Raw genomic sequence first — 24284 nt, 5'->3', positions numbered from 1 at the left:
GGATTGCGATCCGCTAAACTCGTACTTGTTCTAAGTATAGAGCGAAAGGTCGGTGACCAAAGCTACGGCAGCCCCGCTGCAACTTCTTTTATTTCACTTAGTGCCAACGAGCACTTTCACAACAGCCCTTTAGACACCAACACACACGCTTGTGTCACGCGGAAGCATTCGTAACGTAGAGGATGAAGGACAGTGCCGACTAGGAGGGAAGAAGCACGATTATGGGCTTCAAACAGTAACTTTAACTTAATTAAATGAGTAAATGGCTTTCACAGCTGCAAACAAAATACTTTAAGGGCTTCGGGAGGTTTTATTTATAAAACCTTGGTTTCCTATGATCCTGATTTGTACAATCAAGTCAAGAGTCTACTAAAGTTCGACCTCAGCTTGAACTTATACACGATCTTGTGTATATGGAGCTTCAACTTCGTAAGGTTTGAGCTTCAGCTTTACTGTAATCTCCCAGCAGAAGTAGTTGGCGCAAGCCAGTTATTCAAAAGACAGAGACGTGTCGATCTCGTCACCAGTACAAATCCCGAACTAGAAATTAGCATTCTGTAACACACCGAATGTTTGTTAGTTCATACTACATGTTACACATCGATGTAGGGCACCCTACATTATTCTATTTGTTATTATGAATACACACAATGCATACAAAATGTATTTTGATGTACCTTCATGTCATGGCTAAATGTAGCCCATTACATTACCCCCTTCTTAGAATCAGAAGGACACTGTACCTGTGCAGACCTATCAAAGCAGTTCAGTTTTTGATCAAACACGAAGCGATCAAGCGGACAAGTCAATTGTGAAGAGCGTTTATCACCTAAGTGGCAAAAAAACGGTAACAGAACGCTTTGACGCTACCCCCATTCTCAACCGAGATGAAGCCAAGAGATTCTACATAAAGCCTTTCTGTCGTTGGCGATGGATTTACAATCAGGATGATCCATCCAAGTCTATCGCACCAAAGGTGGATCCTTCGGGAAGAGAAACAAAACAAAATGTAGCGTCGGCTATTCGAGTCGGTGCTGGCAAGACTTTTATATCCAATCGAGCAAATAACAGCTCTGGCCGTAGAAGTGTTTCCTTTAGCATCACTACAGGTGATTCTGGCAGCTGCGGACCAAGAGGTCCTTACGTGTCCGGATCCGATGGAAAGCCGCGCCACCGATTTTTTTAGAAGCGTTGATGGCCCAGCTTCTTCTTTCCATGACGAGTTGATCGATCTTCGTGTTAAATAATTGTCTCAAGTACTCAACGACGCTCTCGTTAAAGTCTAATTAAAGGAAGTGGCGTTGGATGTGAAAGCGATTCTAAAGTAGAAGGGCGCACATTGCGAGCAAATATAAGCAATGCAGTAGCGTTGCTCAGCGCTTATGAATCGTTGCAAGAGCGTTTTCAGCCTTGTGGCAGAGCAGAACTCAAAGTTCGACTCTTTGGCAGATGATTTCGCCCAATGTTCGGCTTCGGAGTTCCGTTTTGAGATACGGTTTCAACAGGTAAATCATAAACTCGGTTGACTCCGTAAGGTCGAGACGTCTCTTGAGCTGGCTCACGAACATCGGTTGCGCTCTTATGAGGCAGGATCTGCTCTTGAGCAACTCGTGGTGAGTGCCATTCTCTTCTTCATTTGTGGAAGTAGGTAAAGAAGCCATCCTTCGATATTCTTCAACGCTTGTGCACCAAAGTAGAATCTCCAGACTAAAGAGTTGACTACTCAACGTGGAAAAATGAATAAAGTTAATGACCAGCTCGATCATCAACCATAGGTAGATTTGGTTCGACAGATCCACTCACAAGATACGACTCTAGCCAACCCACAAAATTGTAGAGTTTAAGTGCATGCGTGAAGGAAAGGCAAAATTAAAGTATCACTAATTCATTTTTTACACTTTAAGCGGTCCAATGAATTTCGGTAAAAGCTTTTTTGCTTCTAAGGTTGAGCACTGCATGTTTAGGCATGTACTCGTCTTAAGTGATATCAGATCAATGACGGTGTACGCTACCGTGTACTTTCCTCTGCTTGTATCTGCTGGGGCATGTGAAGACTCCGAGCATTCACAATTGCGCCTCAAACAAATCGCTCAACGGCTTGCATCTTCGCAATAATATCATCGACGTGCTGTTCCTCATAACTTAATTTTGAAAAACAATATTTTTTTTAATGTCGTCCAAAAAGTTAAAAGTCGCTTCTCACATAGTGACAACATTAAAGACTGACTGTGGCTCCGTAGCGTAGCCCACCCCCGACTTAAGGTAGAGACCTCACCCATTATTGAAGAAGGTACTCTAAGATGATACCATAGCTCACATAAAACGGCGAGTGACCTGTCGAGACATGATGGAGTGGCTTAGCGCGAACTCTGTGATTGGCGTAAATTCACTCAACGCATTGAACGACGTAGTGTGACTGCGCGCTACGACCCCCGGATACATTTCACACTTTCCGTTTTTGACCGTCCATTTTAGGATGTGCCGCAGTTGACATGCATAATTTGGTGCCCAATAGTCCTAACAGTGCAAACCAGAACTTCGACGTGAAACGGGTATCACGGTAAGAAACGAGATAAAAAGCAATGCAAACGAAAAACAACATCTACATAGATCTTAGCTGTTTTATCGGCAGAGATCTTATCCAAACAAGCGCAAGATGAACCATTGTGCCAAACGGTCCACTCACAAAGGAATGTCACTATGTCCATGTATCTCGCACGCAATTCCAAATATGACACCATAGTCAAAGACTTCCAGCTGCCAGTTGGCAGTGCCAATGACCGAAGTGGGTCCTACGTTACCCGATGGTTTCACTTTCTGGCAAATCTTGCTAATCCTCGCATACTCACTCACATACTTATACATGTGTGGCGAACAGTTTCCCCGGGAATGACTGATTAACGTCTTCTAGCTTCCAAGAAGGCCACTCGAAGGCAGTCATGGAACTTATATAAGAGACGATTTCGCAAATCTTCGTCATTAGGAGCAAGAACGCTTGCTTTTTCCTCATCCGCACAGTACAACAATCCGTTCTGCACTCCAAAACGATGAACACGCGAACTTGTGCAAGACGGAAGGCCTCGTAGTACTTTGACGAAAGGGTTTTTGAAGTTCTCCAACATATCTTGACATCTCGCATCAGTCTTGTACGCTTGCAACTTATCTGCGCATTGTAATCGAAGCCTGCCCGATAGTCATCTTGCCATCTTCGTATTGCCGGCATGACTCGTGCACGCTTTCGCTACAGGACTTTGGATCATAGCCTGGACGTCTTAACAACGCGTTAATATGTTGGTCTTGCCTGACTTGTAGTGTACAACAAAGTTGTACAAAAATATTGAACCATTCTCAGCGATAAATGAGGAGTCTCTACTGCCGTACGTAGCGAGACATGATCTGTTTAGATCGCGAATAGCTTCACACCAAGCAAGTACACACGGAATTTGATCAAATCATTTTCGTCGTTAGAAGCCCTTTGTAATGAAATGAATTGTTCCGTTACGCGGGCAGGAGTTGTCGCGACTGATACGAATTAACTCGCACTCGACCCTTATTATCGTGTGCTTCATATCACAACCGATAGCAACAACATAGAATGACTTGTTGTGGTATGAATTTGGAAGGACAAGAGCTTCTCATAAGTTCTTCTTCATCTGGTGGATACTGTCTGGTGATATTTTGACCATTTTCACTCAACGTTCTTCTTAAGAAAATCACCAACGCTGCATAATCCTGAGTGTGTTCATGCAAAAAGTTGGCCGAGCCTAGCCAATCACATCAGCTTTTCATATTGTTTGGCATTGTCGAGCTATTGATAGCTTTGCCTTTCCGGGTCTACATGAACGTTATTCTAGCCCACAAAGCAACCGATCACGGGGATCTCAGGCGCGAAGAAAATGCACTCTTGTGGAATTTATTTTCACGCATAATTTGGTAGACTCGACGAAGACGACCAAGATAAACATCGACATCAGACTTCTAACCTGTTCTCTTACTATGAAGAAACATATCATTAAAGTAGCCCTGTGCAAACTCTTTAAATGGACGCAGAATATTTGTGACCATTCTGTCGAAATTCATGGGAGCTTTCAAACCTTGTGGCAACACGTACCAGATAGAGACCATCGTTCAGGTAGATCGCATTAAAAGATACTATCAATCATATCATCAAGGATTACTTCCTTGCGTGATGCCGGAGTCTGAGCTGGTGTGATTGCATCATCTAACTTATCGAAAGCATAGACAATGTGGCATTTACTTGTTGCCTGTACGACACAGAAGGTGGGGCTATAATGCAGAGGCTTACGTTGAGCACACGACCAGCCATCTGTCGCTGCAAAGAAAGCTCGTCGATCGCAATGACTTGTTGTTTTGACAGCGGCCATTGCCTTGAGATACAGTTCTTCGTTCTCGGAGGTATACATTTTTCCCGTGACGAATACCTCTGTCAGATGGCAATTCGTCGGGCACCTTGTCTAAGAATATAACAATTTATTCCTTGACATATCCATACACGAAATTTGACCTTATTGCGTCCCGCGACTGCTCATTAAACTATTTCTCACGTGTCATCTCGTCAAATATTTCCGCAATTGATGCCATCGTTGAACGCACAATGTGCGAAATTTCGCTTTTTGCCAGGCTAGGCTTTACCATCAGTGAAAAACTATTTTTGACTGATCTGCGCGACTAATAAGATCAGTTTCTTGGTTGTAGACCAAAACATTTGCGAGATCGTTTAAAGTGTCTTGTTTTTAGACACTTCCTTCATCAAAACAACTTGTACCTAGATCAGGGGCATGCAAAATACTTGACGGAAAACTCTTCTTGGTAGCCTTCTTATTTTTCTCTTGGGATGAATCTTTGCATTTGATCTCACTATTCTTCATACTACTATCGTTCATGTCTTCAATGCCGATGGCAAAAAAACAATTCGTTGTGGCGCCTGACTGCTTCGTCATTAGTTGGTGTCATTTTTTTTTTTAACTTTTCTTTGGCTTGTACTGTAAGCATCACCACGATATCACTTAGGAAACTGTGATTTCTGTAATAAAAGCGTACACCATTAACATTTTGTTTGTCGTCACGCAGATCAAATTGGTGCTGCACAACTAGTAAACGAAGATCTTTATAATTCGTCCTGTCACTCCCTGCTGAGAACGTTTTGATGATGACATACCTATGATATTATCAAACTTGCCATCGAGGTCCAAGCACAAAAATGGTCTTCACCACGTAGATCCTCAAACTTCATTATCTAGCAAATGACTTGATCTTCATTGTTGATCAATTTGCTTAATGAATGACCATTTCTCTCCTCACATTGGACAGGCTAACACCATGCCCAGTCATAACTTGCGCTCGAACAAATTTGTTCGACGCGCCAGCTTCAATCAAAGGTCTTGGTGGTCTCTTAAAACAATCCCTAAGCATTTTTGTTGCACTTTACCTGACACTATTATCACTACTAGTAAAATATTGCGTGTGCGTTAAGCACAATAGGGCCAGAGTTCTGTATAATCACAGCATAGACAGTACCCTCCTCAGACCCAAAAGGGAGCCCTCACCCCTACTAGTTGTTCCGGATTTTTATCCTTGGAAGAGTTTGAACCGACGATTGTCCCAACGTCCGCGGTCACCATGTATCTGTTGCCGAATCGGCAAAGACGCTCTGCAGATTCGAGCAATATTTTCAGCTTCCTATTACGGAAGCACTTCCTTCGTTGCGAGGAAGCTTATATCCAGGTGTTAAACGGTATAAGATGTCTATTATCTCAGTGCCATTTAGTTGAGCAGTCGACAAACGCGCCTGTCTCGGTACGAAGCCATTGAACTTGGCTTACTTGAAGCTGAACTCTTTTTTACCCTGCACGGTTTGATGGCTTCGCTCAGCGTCTTTTAGTTTTAATAGAATAGTTGATACGAATTGTCCGTTCTTACTTAGCATGCGAAAGGTAGAGAAAATGATACGCCACGAACGCTATAACTTGAGTCAAAATGTCAACTGGCTTGTCCCTAATTCTCAATAATAAGTTACAAAGACGCTGCCCACATGAGTGTAGGTTGTAACAACCTTGACGAAGGCCAAAACTCGGCACGGTCACGGAAGTCACTTTTTGCTGATGAAACGCTTTTTTAGCTCAATCCGGAAGTCTTCGTAGCTGAGAAAGCACTTTTTATCGGCTAAACGTCTATTAAACGCCCGACGCTTTGTACGACCTGCACTGTTGAACATCGCGAGCAACACTTGATGCAAAGCTCTCGCAGTTGCATTGCAGTGGTTGCTGCGTCTAACCCAACAAACCATCATGAAATAGGCTTTTTGGTATAATACACGCTCAACTTTGAGAGCATTATTTGATTAGAAGAAAAAAGGGTAGCGGCCCGCTTCCGGATTCCATAATAATCTAATATATGTAGCTTACGGCCTCGTTTGTCGAATCATTTGAAGAAGACGGCTGCGATAAGCTGACTTCCGAAAGAATCTTGCATGAGCGGATGGCACTACAGTACCATCTGCTCATGCAGGCCATTCCCGGAAGTCAGATCAATTTTGTGGTACTGATGGACCGAGAATTGCTTCAACTACCTCCACGTCGCTCGGACAAGAACAAGAGTATGGCTTGATAAAGCATGCGCTAAGTGCTTACTAGCTTCTTTATTAAATCAACATCGAATGTCGTTGAAAGCCCGCTAGAGGTGTTACCAGGTATATAAGGGCGCTGCTCACTACATTTCTCAAACACAATACAACACATGGAGGCGATCTTTCGACGTGGAAAAAGAGCAACAGTCCCGACTTGTATGGAAGAAAAACGGCTTAAAACCTTGATGGCAAGTTTGCAACTGCATCAAAATGAGTTTTGGTTTCTTGAGCCACACTCCAAAACACCCCAATGGATTCTAGACGTTTTACTAATAAGACCTTGGGATCTTATGACTCTGATTTATACATTCAAGGGAGTACTGAGGTTGAACCTCAGCTTGAGATTACTCAAGATCTTAGGTGTATGGAGCTTGAGCTTTGAAAAGCTTCAACTTGAACTTTAATTTAAAGTTCCAAGTAGAAGTAAATATGCCAAATGCTTTCAGAAGACAGATACACGTCGGTCTCGTCGCCACTATGAATTCCCAAGTAGGAACCAGGACTCTGTATTACACAGAATATTTATGGCTTCAAATCAGATGTCACACAAGATGGGAGGGCACCGTAAACCTGTTCTCTTTTGCTATAAATTTCACCGATGCTTGGCTCGAGTGGATTGTAGCTTGGTCTGGGACCGGGAGGTACCTGGTTCGATACTCATAGGATCCGAAGCAGGGACGCCGGAAATAGGTCACCAGAGTGGTCAAGCAATCACATCCCTGTCGTGTGACCGCCCTGCCAACCTGCACCCAACTGAGTGTGTGATAGCTGGTTGGGAGGAGGGGAGGCCCGACCGACTGTAAATAAACATAGAGTAATGAGGGGTACGGAACCCGGTCCCAAATGGGTCGGATACCTACCAGCATCCCGCGCTAGAGAAAACTTAATCCTAGCGTGTGGGTTGCGGTAGCTTACATCCTGCTATAAATTTCCACGATGCATACAGAAATTACATAGATTTGTCTTCATGTAATACTGAGTACAGGACACTGTACGTAGTTAAAAATATTGAAGAGCGAATTCTATAAAGTTTAGGATTTGGTGATGTATTATGACGTTCCGTTTTCCAAGACAGAGCCCGCAGCTACGGTTACCCTGCATATAACCTTTTTTCTAACTATTAATCGTGTGACCTTACTGTAGGTAGCATAGTGTGAAAGTACATTTGCCACACAATAATTGCCTAATTGAAGCTTCTGGTGCACTTTATACAGTAAGATTGATGCGCACCTTAAACTGTGGAAGCTGTGACTCTTGAAGTCTGCTTTAATCAGTGCGCAGAGATGATTTCACTAAGTTGCAGAATTAACAACTAACTAAAAAACGATTACATACACTTGCTCAAATAAGGAATGTTTCACTTAAAGCTTAAGTTACCTAAAAATGATACGAAAGATATCTTTTTTACAAGCTGTAGTAAGAAGACTTTGTATAACACATTGCGGGAAACTAGCCTCAACGGGCTTGTCATGCATTTTGCACCAAGAAAGGTTTGACTCTCTGATTCCCTGTCAACAAACGTACTGAGGACGAGTTTGTGCGCTTCAATCATGACCAGAACCGAAAATTTCTGAAGTAAGTAACACTGTAAGTTCGCGTTGCTATTTCAAAAGTACATTCAAGGATTATTTCTGTTTAAACTGATAATATATTTATTTGCTTTACTTTTCCTGTCATATAAAACTTCATTTTCTGACTTCTGTCATTGTCATAAGTACCGATATATCGATACCTAAGGATATTCACGATTTCATGCCGTAGTTGATACATTTGTACCAAATGTGAAAAGGTTATGTACACCAACATGCACTTGCTCGTTACAGAAGGCCTGCTTCAATTATATCCTTGGGACCGCGCTAACGTCCATCAGTAACAATAAGGCGTAAATGTAGCTATTATCGGCAGAAGAGATCTTCATGGATCCGTCCCTAATTATACTATTGTTCAAAGCCCGAAGGTACTGAAGCTTATTCTATATCAGCACAGTTTGCTGTAATCTACTCCTAAGTACGATATCAGCGTGATGATACATCAAACAATAGCGAATTGTATACAATTAAATTTTTTACTGGATGCTTTGCCACTACGAGGTGCTGGCCATTGGGCGTGATGCATCAGCAGCCGAGATAAAATTGTCTTTTCGTCGCCAGGCATTGCGCTGGCATCCAGACAAGCACCAGAAAAACGGAATCACAAGCGAAGAGGCCACGAAACACTTTCAGACCATACAAAACGCCTACGAGGTGCTCAGTGACCCACACGAGAAGAAATGGTATGACGAACACCGCGAGCAGATTCTACAGAGCGGAGAAGCTAACAGTAACGAAGAGAGCGAAAGTCAGTTCAATATTATCCGTTACTTCAACGCTTCCGTCTATTCAGGCTTTGGTTCAGATAGCAAGAGCTTTTTCACAGTGTACGGGGAACTCTTCAAAAAGGTGCACCTTTCGTCGACTTAGCATTTTACAAACAAAACGATGGTTAAAACGGATTTATTTTTGATCAGATTGATGGACTGGATATGGCAGTAGACGATGAATTGCGATCCGGAGCTGCACCCGAATTCGGAAATGCTGAATCGTCAATGGGAGCTATTAGTTACTTCTACCAGTACTGGAAGTGCTATACGACACAGCGAAGCTTTGCGTGGGCGGACGAATACAAGACGACCGATGCACCAACGCGACTAATAAGGCGAGCAATGGAGAAGGAGAACAAGAAGTTGCGGGAGACTGTAAAGAAGGCGTTTGTAACGGAAGTGCGCGAACTCGTAGATTTTGTATATCGGCGTGACCCGCGTGTGCGAGACTTTCAAATGCAAAAGGATCGGGATAAGGAGCAAAGACGTCTCAATGAAGAGGCCAGGAAACGTGAAAAGCAGCTTGCTTTCGAGTCCGAGCGTCGTGCTTTTCAGGAGCAACAGGAAGAGCTGTGGGCTGCCAGTAGAATGGATACTAGTCGACTTGCTGACCGAGATATTATGTTAGAGCTCGAAAAGCGTCGAATGAAACTGGATAAGAGCGTGCTGATATGTGATTTGTGCAGTAAGACGTTCAAGTCCACGAAACAGTTGCAAAACCACCTTGTATCGAAGAAACACCGTGAGAAAGAGGAGAATCTTGGCGTGTTTTGCAAATTTAGCATAAATGACGAGGAAATGGACAAATCTTTGCAAGAAGATCTTCAACAAGCAAAGCTTGATTTAAATATCGATGAAACTTTTGTTACGGAGCCCATACCAGACGAAATCAAACATAACCGCGACGGTATCGATTCTGAGAAGATCAAAGATCATGAGGAAGCAGTGCGAAAGATGGCAGAGGCTGAGCAATTAAGGCTCGAAAAAGAGCACAGGGCAGCCGAAAAACGCCGGGAACGCAAAGATATGCGCAAGAATAAGAAAAAAGAGAACGTCAAAAAAATTATAACCAATGCTTGCATAAAAAAAGCTCAAGATGAGTTAGAGGGTCAACGAAGTCGTTGCAAAAAAGGAAAAATGCGAAATTGAATCAAAGATATTGTCATGTTAAAGGATGGTTCACACTTCACGTAACGTACATTGCTTCTTAAGGCTGGTTGCACAGGTCTCGCAAACAGGCATCCATTTCGACGCTGAGCACTTTGTTACTGCTGGTACCGTGCTGCAGTTTGAGCAGTATATGACGTCGTCTTCAGGCATTTCGACAACCGGTATAAACGACAAAACGTGGTCCTCGCCCAAAATCACTTTGTCGTGCATACACATCTGGCTAAGCTCACGTTCTTCTTTCCAACGTGTAACCCGCGCGCGCTGTTCTTTCCGTCGCTGTTTATCGAGCTTTTTTTTTTGAGCAAGATCCCTTTGGACACGCTCGAATAAACTATCATAGTCTTTGTGAACTTGGTTGAAAAGCCACTGAAGTCCTGCTTCCAATCGTTCGTCTACTCGACCGTACACTGCTGGTTTGGCTACACACGGAACGATCTTGGAATTGAATGATTTGCTTATACGCAGTATATCTCCCATCTTTGACTCTGCTATTGCATCAGCAAGATCTTGTTTATTGGCGAAACTATGCAAAACCGAACGTAAATTACTATCATAGGACAACAGCAACGGAGGCACGTACACGAGCAACGGCTTGTTAATCATAAGCTCATTTGTCATTGCGGCTTCGAGCACATTTGCTGCCTGAAGCACAGAGCTCTCACTCGATGAATCAACGACAAATATCACACCGTGAGCCTGAGCAAAATCAAAGTGTAAGTTTAAATCAGAATTTACATAGAATAGCTTCAATTTAGCAATACATACGTCAGCATAATATTCCTTCCACACGTTGCGAAACGCTGGACCGCCTCCAAGATCAAAGAAAGTAGCCGACCCTGTCTCTGTCTGAAATGTTACCGAGGTAAAGCCAGCACTTGGCACATGTTCTTTCTCCAAATCTCCTTGCAAAGTGGATAACAGTGTCGTCTTGCCAGCCCCGTCGACTCCAATAATCAGAAGTACCATATCTATTAAGCGAGTGGCTTTCGGTATTTCTTGATTGTCTGCGTCTTTTATTGTGTCATTGATGCACTGTTTTAGGCACATTGAATGAACATTGCTTTCCAACTTTCCATCATCGTACAAGACTGTAAAATTGCCATTCTCATTAACTTCAGTGATAACGGCGGGTAAATATCGTGGTCGACCTTTAAACCGACACAAGACGCGGTCGTTTACATTAAACAAAGTGGCTGTAAGTCGATTTGACATATCTTTTGAAGTTTCTTTCAGCTCAACGAAAATACGTGCCGCAACTATCTCTCGTATAAATTCTAGTAAAATGATAAGGAATACTTTACAAGCTAATGCAATCTTTTGGTCTCACCTTTGACGGAGTATGGCTTCTCGCGTAGTATTTGTTTGGCCAGATCATCCATGATAGGAATTACGCTGGTTGACATAAAATCCGCCATCCTGCGGCGAGTGGTGAGCTTCTTGGCGTAGCCTACACTCTTGGAACGGTGTGTGAAGCGGGTACTCTTGCTCTCGTCTACAAAGTCGTGGATAAAATGATAGACGCTTTCTGGTTGATAAAGCAAAAGCGACTCAATGAGTGGCATCAGGACTGGATCTACATATTGTCGAAGATACTCGTGCTCATTTTCAAAAGCTTCGAGTACGTAATACTTTGTTGTAAGGTTGACAAACTTAACATCGATGATCAAATCCTGGGCAATTACCTCGAGGTGTTGTTTTTATCGCTTCGCGCAGCTTCCGGGCACTCATAACAGTATATCAAACAGCGGCGTACTCTACGACTGGTGAGACTTGCTATTAACTCAGCGTAAGCCTTGCAAGTCTAACAATCTGTTATTTTGAAGCGAAAATAGCGTACCGAAGAAATAACATTTCTTTGATACAAAAAAACGGTTTGTAAAATAAGGATACTTCTGTTTGATCGTCAGCGCGAATGTTCAATATACTTAACCATCCAGACCAGGGAAAAACTGTATCCATTTACTGTTTGAATCTAATCAGACGGCTTGTTTTACTACGAAGCCCTCCTGCGATGGTCGCTAATTCAAACGCGGTACATCACACCACGAATAATAGTAGTCTGGACTGCTTACTCCAGACATCATGCACTCAGTGAGTCGTCGCTTCAACACTCGACAGCATGAAACGCAACAGCTTCAATTATGCAGCAAGAATATTCTTGTAACCAGAACTTCGTCTGCGTTCGGAGTAGCCTACGATGTAACGATTTACACATAAAGAAGACAAGTAACATTTTGATCAGAAAACGAATGTATTAATGCGCTCCATTTCTACCAATGTTAGCTTGCTATCACATGTTTTTGCACACATGTCGCTCGGCCGGTGTAGTGTGTGTAGTGTGACATTTGGATTAGCGACTGTTGGCTACGAATTGCGTAGCTAAATACTGAGAAAAATACTAACATTTGAGCGAGAGGATCGTGATATTTAATTTCCTAAGCCTGACTGAATGCCATTTTGTCCTCATCAACCAAATTAATTACGAAGTCTAGATCGAAGAAGTGTGAACAGTGAAAACATGTGGAGCACTCGCGGTCTTGCGGTGGCTACCGATGTGTGCATGTCACCGGACCACAGCACGCTTTCGAGCAACTGCTATGGAGTCTGCAGGTCTTCGCTATGCGTAGTCTATGCCTTGTCAACAGCGGAGGATAGGAACAAAGAAAGTAGCGAAGCTGGCTTCTTTTATCAAGGCTGCGCGGCGTCAAACATGCCGTCATGCAAGACGAATGTGACTTCTGGAGACTGCCAAGTGCAGTGTCTAGTGGAGTTGCCTGCTAGCTGGAGTCAGCCTCACTGGACGTTGACAGTCGCTAAACCCCAAAGCGACAAGACGGATACCGCACTTTTTCAGGAGATTGACATATTAGAGTTGCCGTCGACTCTGCAAGAATTGTGCGCTTAAACCGCTTTCAGTGATGAGTAGCAGCTTGTCTGACGCTCTGCTTTTAGGTCTATTGTTGGTGCAACATCGAGCTCCCAAATATCTGTGCCGCTATCTTTTTTGCCCGGTGCGTTTCGGAGTGGCACAGCATTGCAGCAACTGTAAGTGTGTGACGTATGCATGCACTAGTCTCACAACAACTTATGTTATCATATGTGACAAATAGTGCAATTTCTGACGTTAATGTTGGAGGTTTGATGACAAATATTTTCCCGGACTCGCTTCATACACTGTAAGGTTATTATCACATGATTTCTCTGCTTGACATACTGACGTAACTAATTAAGTATCATTCAGCGGGCGCACCTTAATCAGTTTGATCCCCGTGGTTCCCATGCTTTCACTTCGGTGTCCATATTGTACGTCTGTCTATTTTGTATGAAATTCTTGATGATAATTCTTACTTTAGCGGTACACGATAGAAATCTTTGCGACAATGATCTGTCTGAAATCCCAACCATTATATATGAAATGCGCAATCTGTCAGCTCTTTATCTACAAGGCAACATGATTGTCAATGCTCACGTTACCCTGCCGCAACTTCTTTATTTGCAAAAACTACCCGTTTTCGAAGCCAATTTGACAATCAGTGGAAGCTGCTCTGCGGGTTATGATACTATATCATGGAATGGCAAGAGCGTCTGCTACACTAACGGTGATAGTCTTGGTAGCATTGATGGATCAGAATCTACGGAAAAAAGCACTGCTTTTCCTGCTAGCGGAAGCGATGACAGCTCAGATGTGGTGGGTGTTATTCTTGGACTCGTGGTGTTCATAGTGGTAGCCATACTTGGTGGTGTTTTGCTTTTGCGAAGATGGAAGCAAAAGGCTGCAAAGGGACAGCACGATTCACTTGTGGCGGTTGATACCAAACTCAAAAGTAGTCTGAGGGGTCTTCGAGCACGAATGGGTGTGAATGGCACAGCCCAAACTTCAGATCTTGAAGCTTCGTTAAACGAGTATGACATTAAAGGAGGAGGACTGCGCAAAGCTGCCTTTGAAGAAATCCCTGCGGGTGAAGTGGTCACGCTGAACGAATTGTCAGCTCCTGGACCAGTGTTGGTTGCCCTGGCTGAGTACCAAACAAAGTTGGTGCTTGTGACAAAACTTCGAGTCAGTGATGATGATATTGAAGCTGCTCTAGACATGATGCCGGTTCTATCACGGATGCGTCACCCTCAATTACTCTCGATATGTGGAGTTGTTTGGGACGAACGACAAGCAATGACTGCAGTTTGTGAATACATGACGCTCGGCACTCTTGAAGCGTATCTCCGAAGTTCCGGCTCTAGACTGAATTGGATGAACTTTAAGATGAAAGCAGCTGCTGAAATCGCTCGTGGGCTCATGTACCTACACAATCAGCATATGGTCACGTATGATGGACTCAATGGGAAAAGCGTCTTTGTAGATCCAAGTAAAGGCTGTAAACTGAACCCTATGCAGGCAGCACTAGCGACGAACGAATCATCTCGTTACAGTTGCCAATCATATCTCCGCCGTTGCGATACAGCCTCAAAAGCATATTTTGCCCCTGAAATATTAGTTGGTGGGCCATCTCGGTCATCGTCCGATATGTACGCGTTTGGTGTGCTGCTGGCACATCTTGACACATGCCAGACTGCAGATGAGATGATCAGAAGTTCATGGAAAATGCGCACTCACATCGGAAACTTTGATACAGACAACGGCACTCTTCTTTCAGCTGACGGAACAGTGATATCGACAGATACTTCTGACGTGGACAATGTGCGAAGATGCACTACTCATTTAGAAAGCTTACCCAGCTATAGTAGCTATCGTTCGCTACAAAGTTCTCGCAGTCTCACGTTGGAAGAAAAGCGGCGAAGAACAACTCCTGTGCTCGGTACCAACGACAACAACAATACTAGTTTTATGAGCATGTTTACATTCACATCAGAATGTCCCACGGCGGTGCGAGAGCTGGCAGGTGCATGTTTGCAATACGACCCATCGCTACGCCCCAGCGCGTCCTACATCACAGCCATGCTGCATATATAGGCCGACGACATTGATTAAAAAATGTACAATAGCCCTTTCTACTTACTGGAACATTCTTTTAAGGCTCAAAGGATAGAATCCTAAACAAAGAGAATTGTACGGTATTACGAAGTAACGCTGATATTTGAAAGAAGATAGAACATTTCCAGAACGGCCTTAAATCATATCAAAAGTGTTAAAACAAGACGGTCTTGTTTGTACGTTTGTCTGTGTCAAGCTAACTTAGAAGCTGCACACAATAAGAGTTGTGACCCCCACTAATAATTCAAATAAAAGACAACGTACAAGCATGTGACTAATGTGACTGAGCATATAATGATGTGTCAAACCCCAACAATTTCGCCTTTGTTGGCCTGGGATGCTGGAAGAGATACGGGCGTGGGATGCTATGCAAACATGGGTCGGATTAGAACTGTGTCATGGATCACGTGCCTTCAGCACCACTTTTGAACAAGATCAGCAAGCCCCTGACAAAGCATCTCTGACGTCATTACGGACATCAATGCGGTTGCGTTATAAGACAATCCTATCGAGGCCTGTTGATGGTAAGTCGTTTTTGTCACAACTGCTGGTATTGGCGATGACGAAATCGAGTTTATGTACAGCGAAATCTTGGTTTTCTTCGGCGAAAACTTTTTTTTACCTTTAGTAATACTTTAAGAACTACCTCTCTTTTTGTTGCCCCCAAGCAAATTCGCAATGATCTTCTACATGCAGAAGCTAAGACTCGTAAACCTCTGCAAGGGTAACAAAGAAAGCGATCCATTTCTCTTGATTGTACAATGCAACCTTTAATTGGACATCGTGCAATCATAATGTATAAATATTCGATATTAATGACATAGGATTACGCTGCAAAACATCCCGATTTTGATCAGGCATCAGGAGGAACAGCAGGTAAATACTGTATGGCAAAGCCTAATTTCAGTTTAGCCGAGCAATTGTATTTTTTGAGAAATTCTAGTTCTATATTTTGACTAGCGGTGCAATTCTTGGCCTTACTTACTTTTGTTTTGGCTTGATTCTGGGCTCGACGTTGCGCTGCGCTGCTGCTATAGCTGAATAAGAGTAATTATCTTAGATTACAGATGACAAGCATGTCAGCCATACGGAGCGCTACTGGTTATTCGTTAGGGGCACAACAGAAACAAGCCTTGGCCAAATTAGCAAGTTTCTTAATGACATACGTTAGTCCCCTTTCAAAATCTAAGAGTGTATGCATCCACAAACAGCGGATCAGTGGACATCAGTAGTTCAGCTGGTAAATTGCTGGGCAGTCAAATGCGCCTTTTCTCTGTGAAAGTATACAGAGGCGACTTGAGCACTGGTTCTGGGACCATTAACAGTGCTGTGTAGATTGCTACAAGCCGCTTAGTAATTAATCTTTTCACTCGCAGCCGAGTATCTCTGCGTGTCCTCTCCACTCTTCTCGCCCTCCCTATCTCAGCTGTGAATGCTACTTTTTGCCTCTCCCAAGCCCTCATCCTCCTGCATGAAGAAGTCAGCTAATTCCGACGACATTAACATGAGTACTTCGTGGCTAGAGCGAGTAGCCCATCAGGATTCCCCGGCAGCATCTGTTCCCGCACTACAATTGGCCGCTAACCGGCACCGATCGGCGGGCATTATGAATTCGGACGATGCTGCGACAGCTGTGGCAGTGGCCAGTAAAAGCTCACTTGCCTTTATCCTTGGCGGTAATGTAGATGAGGATCAGACCCATTCTGCTGGTGCTAGCTTTGGTAAGTTACGGTACAACAACGTCATAGACAACCGCTTCAAATTGCATGTATCCATCAATTCCTTTACAATTGGCGCGGGCTGATTCGCGACTTGCTGATTCGTGTTGCAGCTAATCTTATGGTTGCTTCAAGTGTTTCGGTGACGGAGAACTTGGCAGTTGATGTGTCACTTCCAAAGGGAATGAAAGTGACAGTAAAGAAGTCTCGCATTTGTAAGTTTGAAAATTGTACGCGCTACGTGGTAAATCGTGGACTTTGTATTGGTCACGGTGTACGTTGAAGTTGATTGCTTTAATTTATCTGCTCTGTTCTCACCACGAAAAATGATGCATATCAAATAATCTGCATAAAACAGGGTGGGAAGCGATGCGCTGTTGTGGGGTGCACGAGTAGTGCTAAAAATTTGGGTGTGTGCTGGAAACACGGTAACGTTGACAATTGCGGAAAATGGTGGATTCATGATTTGCTCTGACAATGGTGCGAAATGTTTGCAGGTGGCTCAACCAAGTGCACAGTAGTTGAGTGCGAAAATCGTGCTAAGTCTCGCGGCGTCTGCTGGTCTCACGGTGGAGGTAAGACTATTTTTTCTAACATTACAATGGACTTCATCAAAAAAATTAAATTCTACGTTTATTTTAAACTAAGGCCGCAAATGCAGCGAGGCCAGCTGTACCAAGACGGCAGTATCTCACGGTCTTTGCTGGGCTCATGGAGGAGGTAAGCTGTATACAATACTGCAAGAAATCTTGGCATTCTTGAGCTAGCCACATCTTACTTCAAATTTCCGTATTGTCCACATTCATCGACTGCCACTTGTATTTTGAATTAGGCAAACGATGTGTAGTAGAAGGGTGTCGCAAGCCAGCTTACGAACGCAACGGTAACGTATGCTCTCTACACCAAGCCTCAAGCGCCGATGCATCACACATCACTGCGCCACGATAATTTTTTTTCTCGCACTTTATCAAAGTATGTGCAGAAAATCACAAGAAATGTTCGGAGGCTTCGCGCGCACTTTGGACCCACTGTAGAAAAAAATTTGAACAGTAGAATGGCGCGAGTATATTTATTGTTATGATACTTTGACGCACGTCGAGCTAAAAAAAGGCAATCTTAATTTTTTATCGGGTTGTCTCTTGAACAGCTGAAATTTTGGTGGGTAACTCACTTCAAATGCGTCGTTTTTTGTCAAACAATCACGTGACGAACACAAAAGAAACAAAACATGCACCATTACAGATGCGGCACTTCGAACAAGCAGCGAAAGAGAACTTATGTATTAGCAATGCTAACATGAACGGTATGGATGCATATTCGCAGCATGAGACAACAGTAAACAGATAAATTTTAAAGAGCACAATCTTTGTAAGCCGTTGCAGAAACTAAATTTTACCGCTGAGAAACACACAATTTTCTTATCGCAACTACGATTCTCTCAAGGCGAAAATCAGCCACGGGATAAATTGCAAGGGTTTACATAGAAATGAAAAATTTCATGTGCTGGGCAACATCAAGCTTGCCGTTTTCACCCTTAACTACTTTCAATCGTCCGCTTATTCTGCACAGTTTCCCGTCTATCCTTTGCGATGTGCACATGTATGAATCAGTCGTGCTACATTACTTGAAATGTACTAAAGGCTCATGAAGCATAGTTCCATGATCAAAGAGTGGGAGGCACGTGGTATATACATAAGCTGAAGCACTTGGTATGTAAATTTCAATCCCGGAAGAATCGATCCAAAAATAATTTATTGCTCAGTGGTAGCTTGTAGGATATCATGCGAGTTTGCGTTCTTTTGATGCTGCGTTGTCGGCAAAGTCTTTTTGCATGATCAGATATCCACGATACATTGGGAACGACGATGTGTCGAGCGGTAGCTTACAGCTTTATCGCTGCATTTTTTAAAGTCAATACCACCTCATCCATCGACGGCCGTCGTACAGGGTCTTTCTCCAGGCAAGCAATGATGACTTTCTTCATCACTTCAGAACAAAGATTACTCAAGCGGTACCCTATCTTCATTGCTGTGTAGGACACGTTGACATCGCAATTCGATCGATCCATCAACAGCCTTCGAGCGTCCATCACTGGAGTTTCCCCGGTGTCGATTTCTACAAGAGCTATACCAAAGGAATAAACATCTGACCTTTCTGACGGCTGCTCGCCTCGCAAAATTTCCGGAGCCACGAAAATCCTGCACTCGTTGTCTAGAGGTGAAAGCTTCACATAGTGAAAGATGCTGAAGAGACTCAACTTAACAGAATAGTTCTTGTCCAACAGAATATTAAACGCACTCAAGCGACCATGAACGATATTTTGTTTGTGCAAGAACGCCACTGCTGCTGAGGCCTGCCGGGCAATATCGTACTTTTTCGAAACGGAAAAATTGATCTCATTATGCACAGTGCAGTCTCGCAAAGCACCATTTTCGGCAAACTCAACCACTGCGCAGAGCTCTGTACCATCTGCATCCCACATAGCGCCTCTGAAAACCGCGATATTAGGGTGTTTGAGCTCAAACATCAGCTCAATTTCAGTCACAAAGGCCCGGAGTAATGCTTTTGATGCGGTGTTACTTTTGATCTTTTTAACGATCACACTTCTTTGCTTGTATTCGCCTAGCCACAACTCACTACGGCTACTTACCCGCAGCATCTTGTGGAGAAATACATCGTCGTAAGAAAGTCGAGTAAGTCCAATATAGCCGTCTGCCACAGAGGCAAGCAACTCGAAGTCTGCCGATGTTTGACTCGAAACATTGGAAAAGGGAGCTCCTAGTCCCATGTATGGATGTTCAGACAAGTCGCCCATTCCAATACCAATCGTTGGTGTCATACTATTCATAAGCTTCGGCTGTTCATCCCTTCGACGGCGATAGCACCACCAGATGATACCCAAAAGGAACAGAAGCAATAGAGCCCCAAGACACGCACCAAGTATAATCCAAGTATTGTGTGATGAAGAAGATGATGCTTTACTCTCGGTCACCACAGGCGCACTTGTCAGTGGCTGTTCGGTGAGTATACTGTTGTTGAATGGAACAGCCTCAGCAACCCCCACGCAAAATACAAAAAAAGTCTTCAACGCATGTTGCACTGCAGCTGTTGGACATTCACTTGTGTTGGTCAAACCGTCGATCGTGAAATTGCGCAAATTTGATAGAAATGTCAGTTGCTGCGTTGTAAGACCCGATGCGTTTATGGGATTGTCACTTAGTGTTAATTCCTGGAGTGTCGATAGACCAAAAATCACATTGGGAATTGCCTGTAATAAGTTACCGTGCAGATATCTGAATACTCTTAGCTAAGTAAGGGGCATGACCAAGCATACAGCACAAAAAAACTTACAAACTCGTAAGGGCTGGAAAGTTATTCGCGACAAGATTAAAGTTTGTAAGCGCGTTGGAGGATAAATCACTACGAAACGAAATGAATTTGATTTTAGCCACAGCAAGAAAATAAGTGCGCAGTGTTAACGCACAGCATAGTAAGATTAGTTGAATTCCGATTTTGAAACTTTGTGTCCACAGTGTTGATGGCATTGCCAGCTAGATCACTAGAACAGTAGAACAACAAATTCAGTGAGACACATCAAATCGCAAATACTTGCGCCAAAGCGATATCTTACATGACCGTGACAGAATCACCAGCTACAGCGACTGCAGGAATTGCACGTAGTGAGCAGTTGTTAAAATATCTATTACACGCCAAGTGGTCATGTTAATCCTCATTTCGTCTCACTTGCTTAAGAGCCGCTTACATTCGTTTAACCCTGTTTAGAGGCATTACGTCGTCTAGTCCAGACAGACTCAAATTTTGAAACGCCACTTTATCCAGTGTAGCATCTGGTTGTATGTTCATAGAAGCGAGTTCTAGAGATCCAAAGAGCGGTCTTTGTTCTTCTTCTGCCTTCTTGAATGTTAACTCTGTCACATTGCCGTCGAGCTGCAGCAATCCAACACGTTCAAAGGGTCCGACTCCTGCTGTGTCATTGCTCTCACCGGGCTGAAAGACCCACTCAGTTTTCATCGAACTGAAAGCATTGAGGCAAAGCGCAGATTGACCAGACGACAACGTGATGCAGTTAATGTCGTTTACGCAGTTGACGAAATTGTATCCGGATTGGCCCACGATTACACAGGCGCCATTGCTTCTGCAGCCACCATTGCAGCTCGTGGTCAGCGTATTAAGAATGCCACTTGCAGGTGAGTTGTTAGAGCCTGAAGAACTGGCAGAGATCGCTATAATACACAAGTAAACAAGCGCATGAACCAACCGCGTGCACATTTTACCATACGCGAGACTTTGAAGAGGAGAACAAGGTGGTCAGCTCGGGTGACGCGCGTACGAGTTTCCAATGTCTTATGCAAACGGTACACTACGCAAAGCTATAGTAAGGCTGAAATGGAGAGAATTGTCTGTTGTGAATTATAATGCACCCGACTCCTTTACGGAAAATTGCACGCTCATTCAGCAAGAGAAAGCCGCGTCAACAAGACGCAATGTAGTCGTTTTGACCAATTACATTTGATGAGGCCAAAAACGACGGCTGTAGACAGACGATTTGAAGAAGAGTGCTGGCGAGAAAAACGAGCCTTATGTGGTGCTCTTTATAACAAGCGCTTCGTTTTTATTTACAGCATTTCCTTAAGAATACGAAACAGCATAAAATCAGGCAATGCCGAAGGATCAACCTTTTGGGTGGCTGCTCGTCGCGAGCATCTCCCGATAGATCCCTTAAGAAACCTTGAATGGGAATTTTCTTTCGCTTTGCTCTACTCATCCATAGTCAAATCCTGAATAGCTTTCCGACCTGATACACTTGCTTCTAACACAATTTTTAGTATTTTGGGAGGATATTTTGCCATCTTCTTGTGCACTGTGAGAAAATGAGAAATTGATCAGCTAATCGCGCCCTCTTTTTTCGAGGAATGATTCAGTTAAGATCTCATGCTATCGCACCTAGGTGTATCTCAAAGCTTCTTTCGCGGTGTTAGGCTTCGGCTGTCTTTGTTGAATTAAGTCTGTGTCCGGAATGGGTGAAAACATTTTGATTGTTTGCTTGCCCTTCCTTCACTTCAAACGTCGTTATTCATCAGAAGTAAAAAAAGTGTTGAGTAACCAGCTGTCACCGCTAGAGTAAGAATGAAGCATAAAATTGACAATGCCGTTATCACATACACAAACCACCCGAGTTGTTGGTAGATGACTTGCTGGTGTTCAGCTCGTGTCACTTTGTATCGTAGCTCGTAATGCCAACCCCTTTACCCGCCTCGTCCCAACTATTGCCATACCCTTGCGCGCACATGGTCCTGACTTAGGTTCAAGTAGTAATTAGCGAAAAAGCTAGAGTCTTGTTGCATTCACTTTACCTTAGGCTGTATGAGACCGACAAAGCTGATCTTCTGGAGCAAAAGGATCGTGTTGAGAGAGAAATGGTGTTTGACTGCGGAAAATCGCTAATCAAGTCTTATCTCGATAACGGGGATGCAGCTTTGTTTCAGAGATGAAGTCCAACACACCGTCTTATCCGTTCGTCAAGGCTGTGTAATTCTTGTATGTGATGTGACTGTGGATTGTACGCGTAATTGCAGCAGCAAGAATATGAAACCCTTTTTCAACTCCAAAAGTGGCTTCTTGCTTTCTGCACCAAATCTTGAGCCGGAGAGATCTTGTGAACAAAATACTCGTTGTTGGCTCCGTTCTTGTGCTGTTGTAAGTATATCGTACAATTGCGTCACATATGCACAGTTAAATACTTTTGTCTTTTAAAATACAAAAATTAACGACCACCACGAAATGCTTGCTGATCTGATCACGCCCTGCTTCAACATCCAATGGCGCGTTATGAAGAATTTCTAGCTAAATGTCATCAGATCAAACTTGAACAGCGTAGGCATGCAAGTTAATATTTAAACTTTGCAACTCGGTTCCTTAGTCGTGAGTATGTTTAGTTATGGCACGTCAAATTTGAGAATTATACAAAGGCTTTAGCAACTTTTCGTTAAACTGCTTGCCCTGAATGCCGCCGACTTAGAGTGAAACCAGTTACACCCACATGCAGCATACTTGAATGGCTTGCGTTGCTATTTTCACAAAAAAGACAACTGTCGATGGTGGGGCCACGGATAAGCCATCAAATCGAACTGCAACCGAGACTGTTGCTGGTTTTTCGACCTCTCAACGCAGCCTTTTGGATAAATATTGTGAGAGAATGCTGGCGTTGGAGACTCAGCAACCTGGACAGACCCAATACGAAAGTCTTCAGGGCATACTCGCCTTCTCGAGTCTTTGTTGATTCGGCTTACAACGATTAAGATTGCGACCTGTCTGACCGACGACCCATCAACGAAAAACAATTTCGCGTTGGTGTAAATCCAGCTACATTTCGACACTTTTGCCATCAAGTTTCCGGTGTACCCGGACAGAGAGGTGGAAGTGATGCTGGGATGAAAAGACTAGAGAGAGCTTTTGGCGAGATTCGCGATAGTGTACATGCGGACACTACTTTGGCGTGCTTGATTGAACCACAAGGCCGTTACATGTGCTCAGCAAACTGAGTCGAACAAAATGACTTGTAAATTTCTTGTGATAGAGGTTGGTGCTCAGCGATTCAGAGCCACTTACACTGTTGAAACAACTCTGTTGCTTTCGCCAAAAGGACAGATGAGCGGGACAGTATGGCTTTTTCTCATCAACTAAATGTACTATTTGAACAGCTTACGAACGGCACTTTTGTTGATTGGAAAGTAACATAGCTAACAATATAGCGAACATGACTTATGTCTGGCAGAGACGAGCCAAATTCGCCTTTAACGCATCTGATAGGTCCTCAACCTGGTTAGCAACGCCGGCTCCTCGTCTGAGGCGGGAGGCTGGACGGGACAAGCTACTTGTGGTGGCAGCTTTCGAATGGCGCTGTGGTATAGCATCAGACGAGTACCTTTTATTATTATGTCTGCTCCCGCTCTCGATGATTCGAATTTGCTTCAGACCGGTTGTTGAACATTTTATCATGCATTGCCTTCTACAGTCACGTTTGCTCCTTTAAATATCACGGTATCCCTCGGGTGATGTATACATTGCGCCACACCAGCCTCCCCCCTCATTAGGATCATTTTAGCATTTTGGCGACCTGGTAACAGGGGTGTGTGTCACACCAGATGTGCATGGTGTGACTGCACCCAAACAAAAATACGGTATGTTGCTAGGTAGCCAGTAGTTATGCATGAATTTAGATTTTACCATATATATTTAGTATATTTAGGAAAATCTAAATCTCTAGAATTAGGATAAAAATTAAATAAAAATCAGTTTTGGGTTTTAAACCGAAGAGTCAATTAGCCTTCGGAAGGCAATAATTACTCTCGGAGTAAGCGGATTGCGATCCGCTAACTCGCT

At 43.5% G+C, this 24284-nt stretch overlaps 6 protein-coding genes across 6 annotated transcripts; 4 read left to right on the top strand and 2 right to left on the bottom strand.

Moving 5' to 3' along the window:
- Positions 1 to 8718: 8718 nt before the first annotated feature.
- On the top strand, positions 8719 to 10154 carry PHALS_05930 (dnaj homolog subfamily c member 21-like; the record flags this gene model as incomplete). Its single annotated transcript, XM_024723254.1, has 2 exons — positions 8719 to 9084; positions 9153 to 10154. 2 exons carry the CDS (start codon positions 8719 to 8721, stop codon positions 10152 to 10154), a joined length of 1368 nt encoding a protein of 455 aa, XP_024574249.1.
- Positions 10155 to 10184: 30 nt separating this feature from the next.
- PHALS_05929 (adp-ribosylation factor-like protein 13b) lies at positions 10185 to 11903 on the bottom strand (the record flags this gene model as incomplete). The annotated part of the gene is made up of 5 exons (XM_024723253.1): positions 10185 to 10698; positions 10756 to 10871; positions 10941 to 11431; positions 11503 to 11787; positions 11858 to 11903. The coding sequence occupies 5 exons, from the start codon at positions 11901 to 11903 to the stop codon at positions 10185 to 10187; spliced, it is 1452 nt and encodes a 483-aa protein (XP_024574248.1).
- A 790-nt stretch (positions 11904 to 12693) lies between these two features.
- On the top strand, positions 12694 to 15141 carry PHALS_05928 (tkl protein kinase; the record flags this gene model as incomplete). The annotated part of the gene is made up of 5 exons (XM_024723252.1): positions 12694 to 13070; positions 13128 to 13220; positions 13286 to 13351; positions 13407 to 13478; positions 13542 to 15141. 5 exons carry the CDS (start codon positions 12694 to 12696, stop codon positions 15139 to 15141), a joined length of 2208 nt encoding a protein of 735 aa, XP_024574247.1.
- Positions 15142 to 16666: 1525 nt separating this feature from the next.
- Positions 16667 to 17828, top strand: PHALS_05927 (uncharacterized protein; the record flags this gene model as incomplete). Its single annotated transcript, XM_024723251.1, has 6 exons — positions 16667 to 16883; positions 16994 to 17154; positions 17239 to 17308; positions 17378 to 17455; positions 17529 to 17600; positions 17713 to 17828. The coding sequence occupies 6 exons, from the start codon at positions 16667 to 16669 to the stop codon at positions 17826 to 17828; spliced, it is 714 nt and encodes a 237-aa protein (XP_024574246.1).
- A 934-nt stretch (positions 17829 to 18762) lies between these two features.
- PHALS_05926 (tkl protein kinase) lies at positions 18763 to 21170 on the bottom strand (the record flags this gene model as incomplete). The annotated part of the gene is made up of 5 exons (XM_024723250.1): positions 18763 to 20173; positions 20232 to 20300; positions 20365 to 20439; positions 20512 to 20580; positions 20644 to 21170. 5 exons carry the CDS (start codon positions 21168 to 21170, stop codon positions 18763 to 18765), a joined length of 2151 nt encoding a protein of 716 aa, XP_024574245.1.
- PHALS_15126 (uncharacterized protein) lies at positions 21169 to 23985 on the top strand. The gene has a single exon (XM_036407342.1). The coding sequence runs from the start codon at positions 21414 to 21416 to the stop codon at positions 21681 to 21683; it is 270 nt and encodes an 89-aa protein (XP_036263052.1). The 5' UTR covers positions 21169 to 21413; the 3' UTR covers positions 21684 to 23985.
- Positions 23986 to 24284: the final 299 nt, after the last annotated feature.

This window comes from Plasmopara halstedii (genome assembly GCF_900000015.1).
Source record: "Plasmopara halstedii genome assembly, contig: Scaffold_292, whole genome shotgun sequence".
In the NCBI taxonomy this organism is placed as follows: Eukaryota; Oomycota; class Peronosporomycetes; order Peronosporales; family Peronosporaceae; genus Plasmopara; species Plasmopara halstedii.
This window is presented reverse-complemented; position numbering and strand designations above follow the sequence as displayed.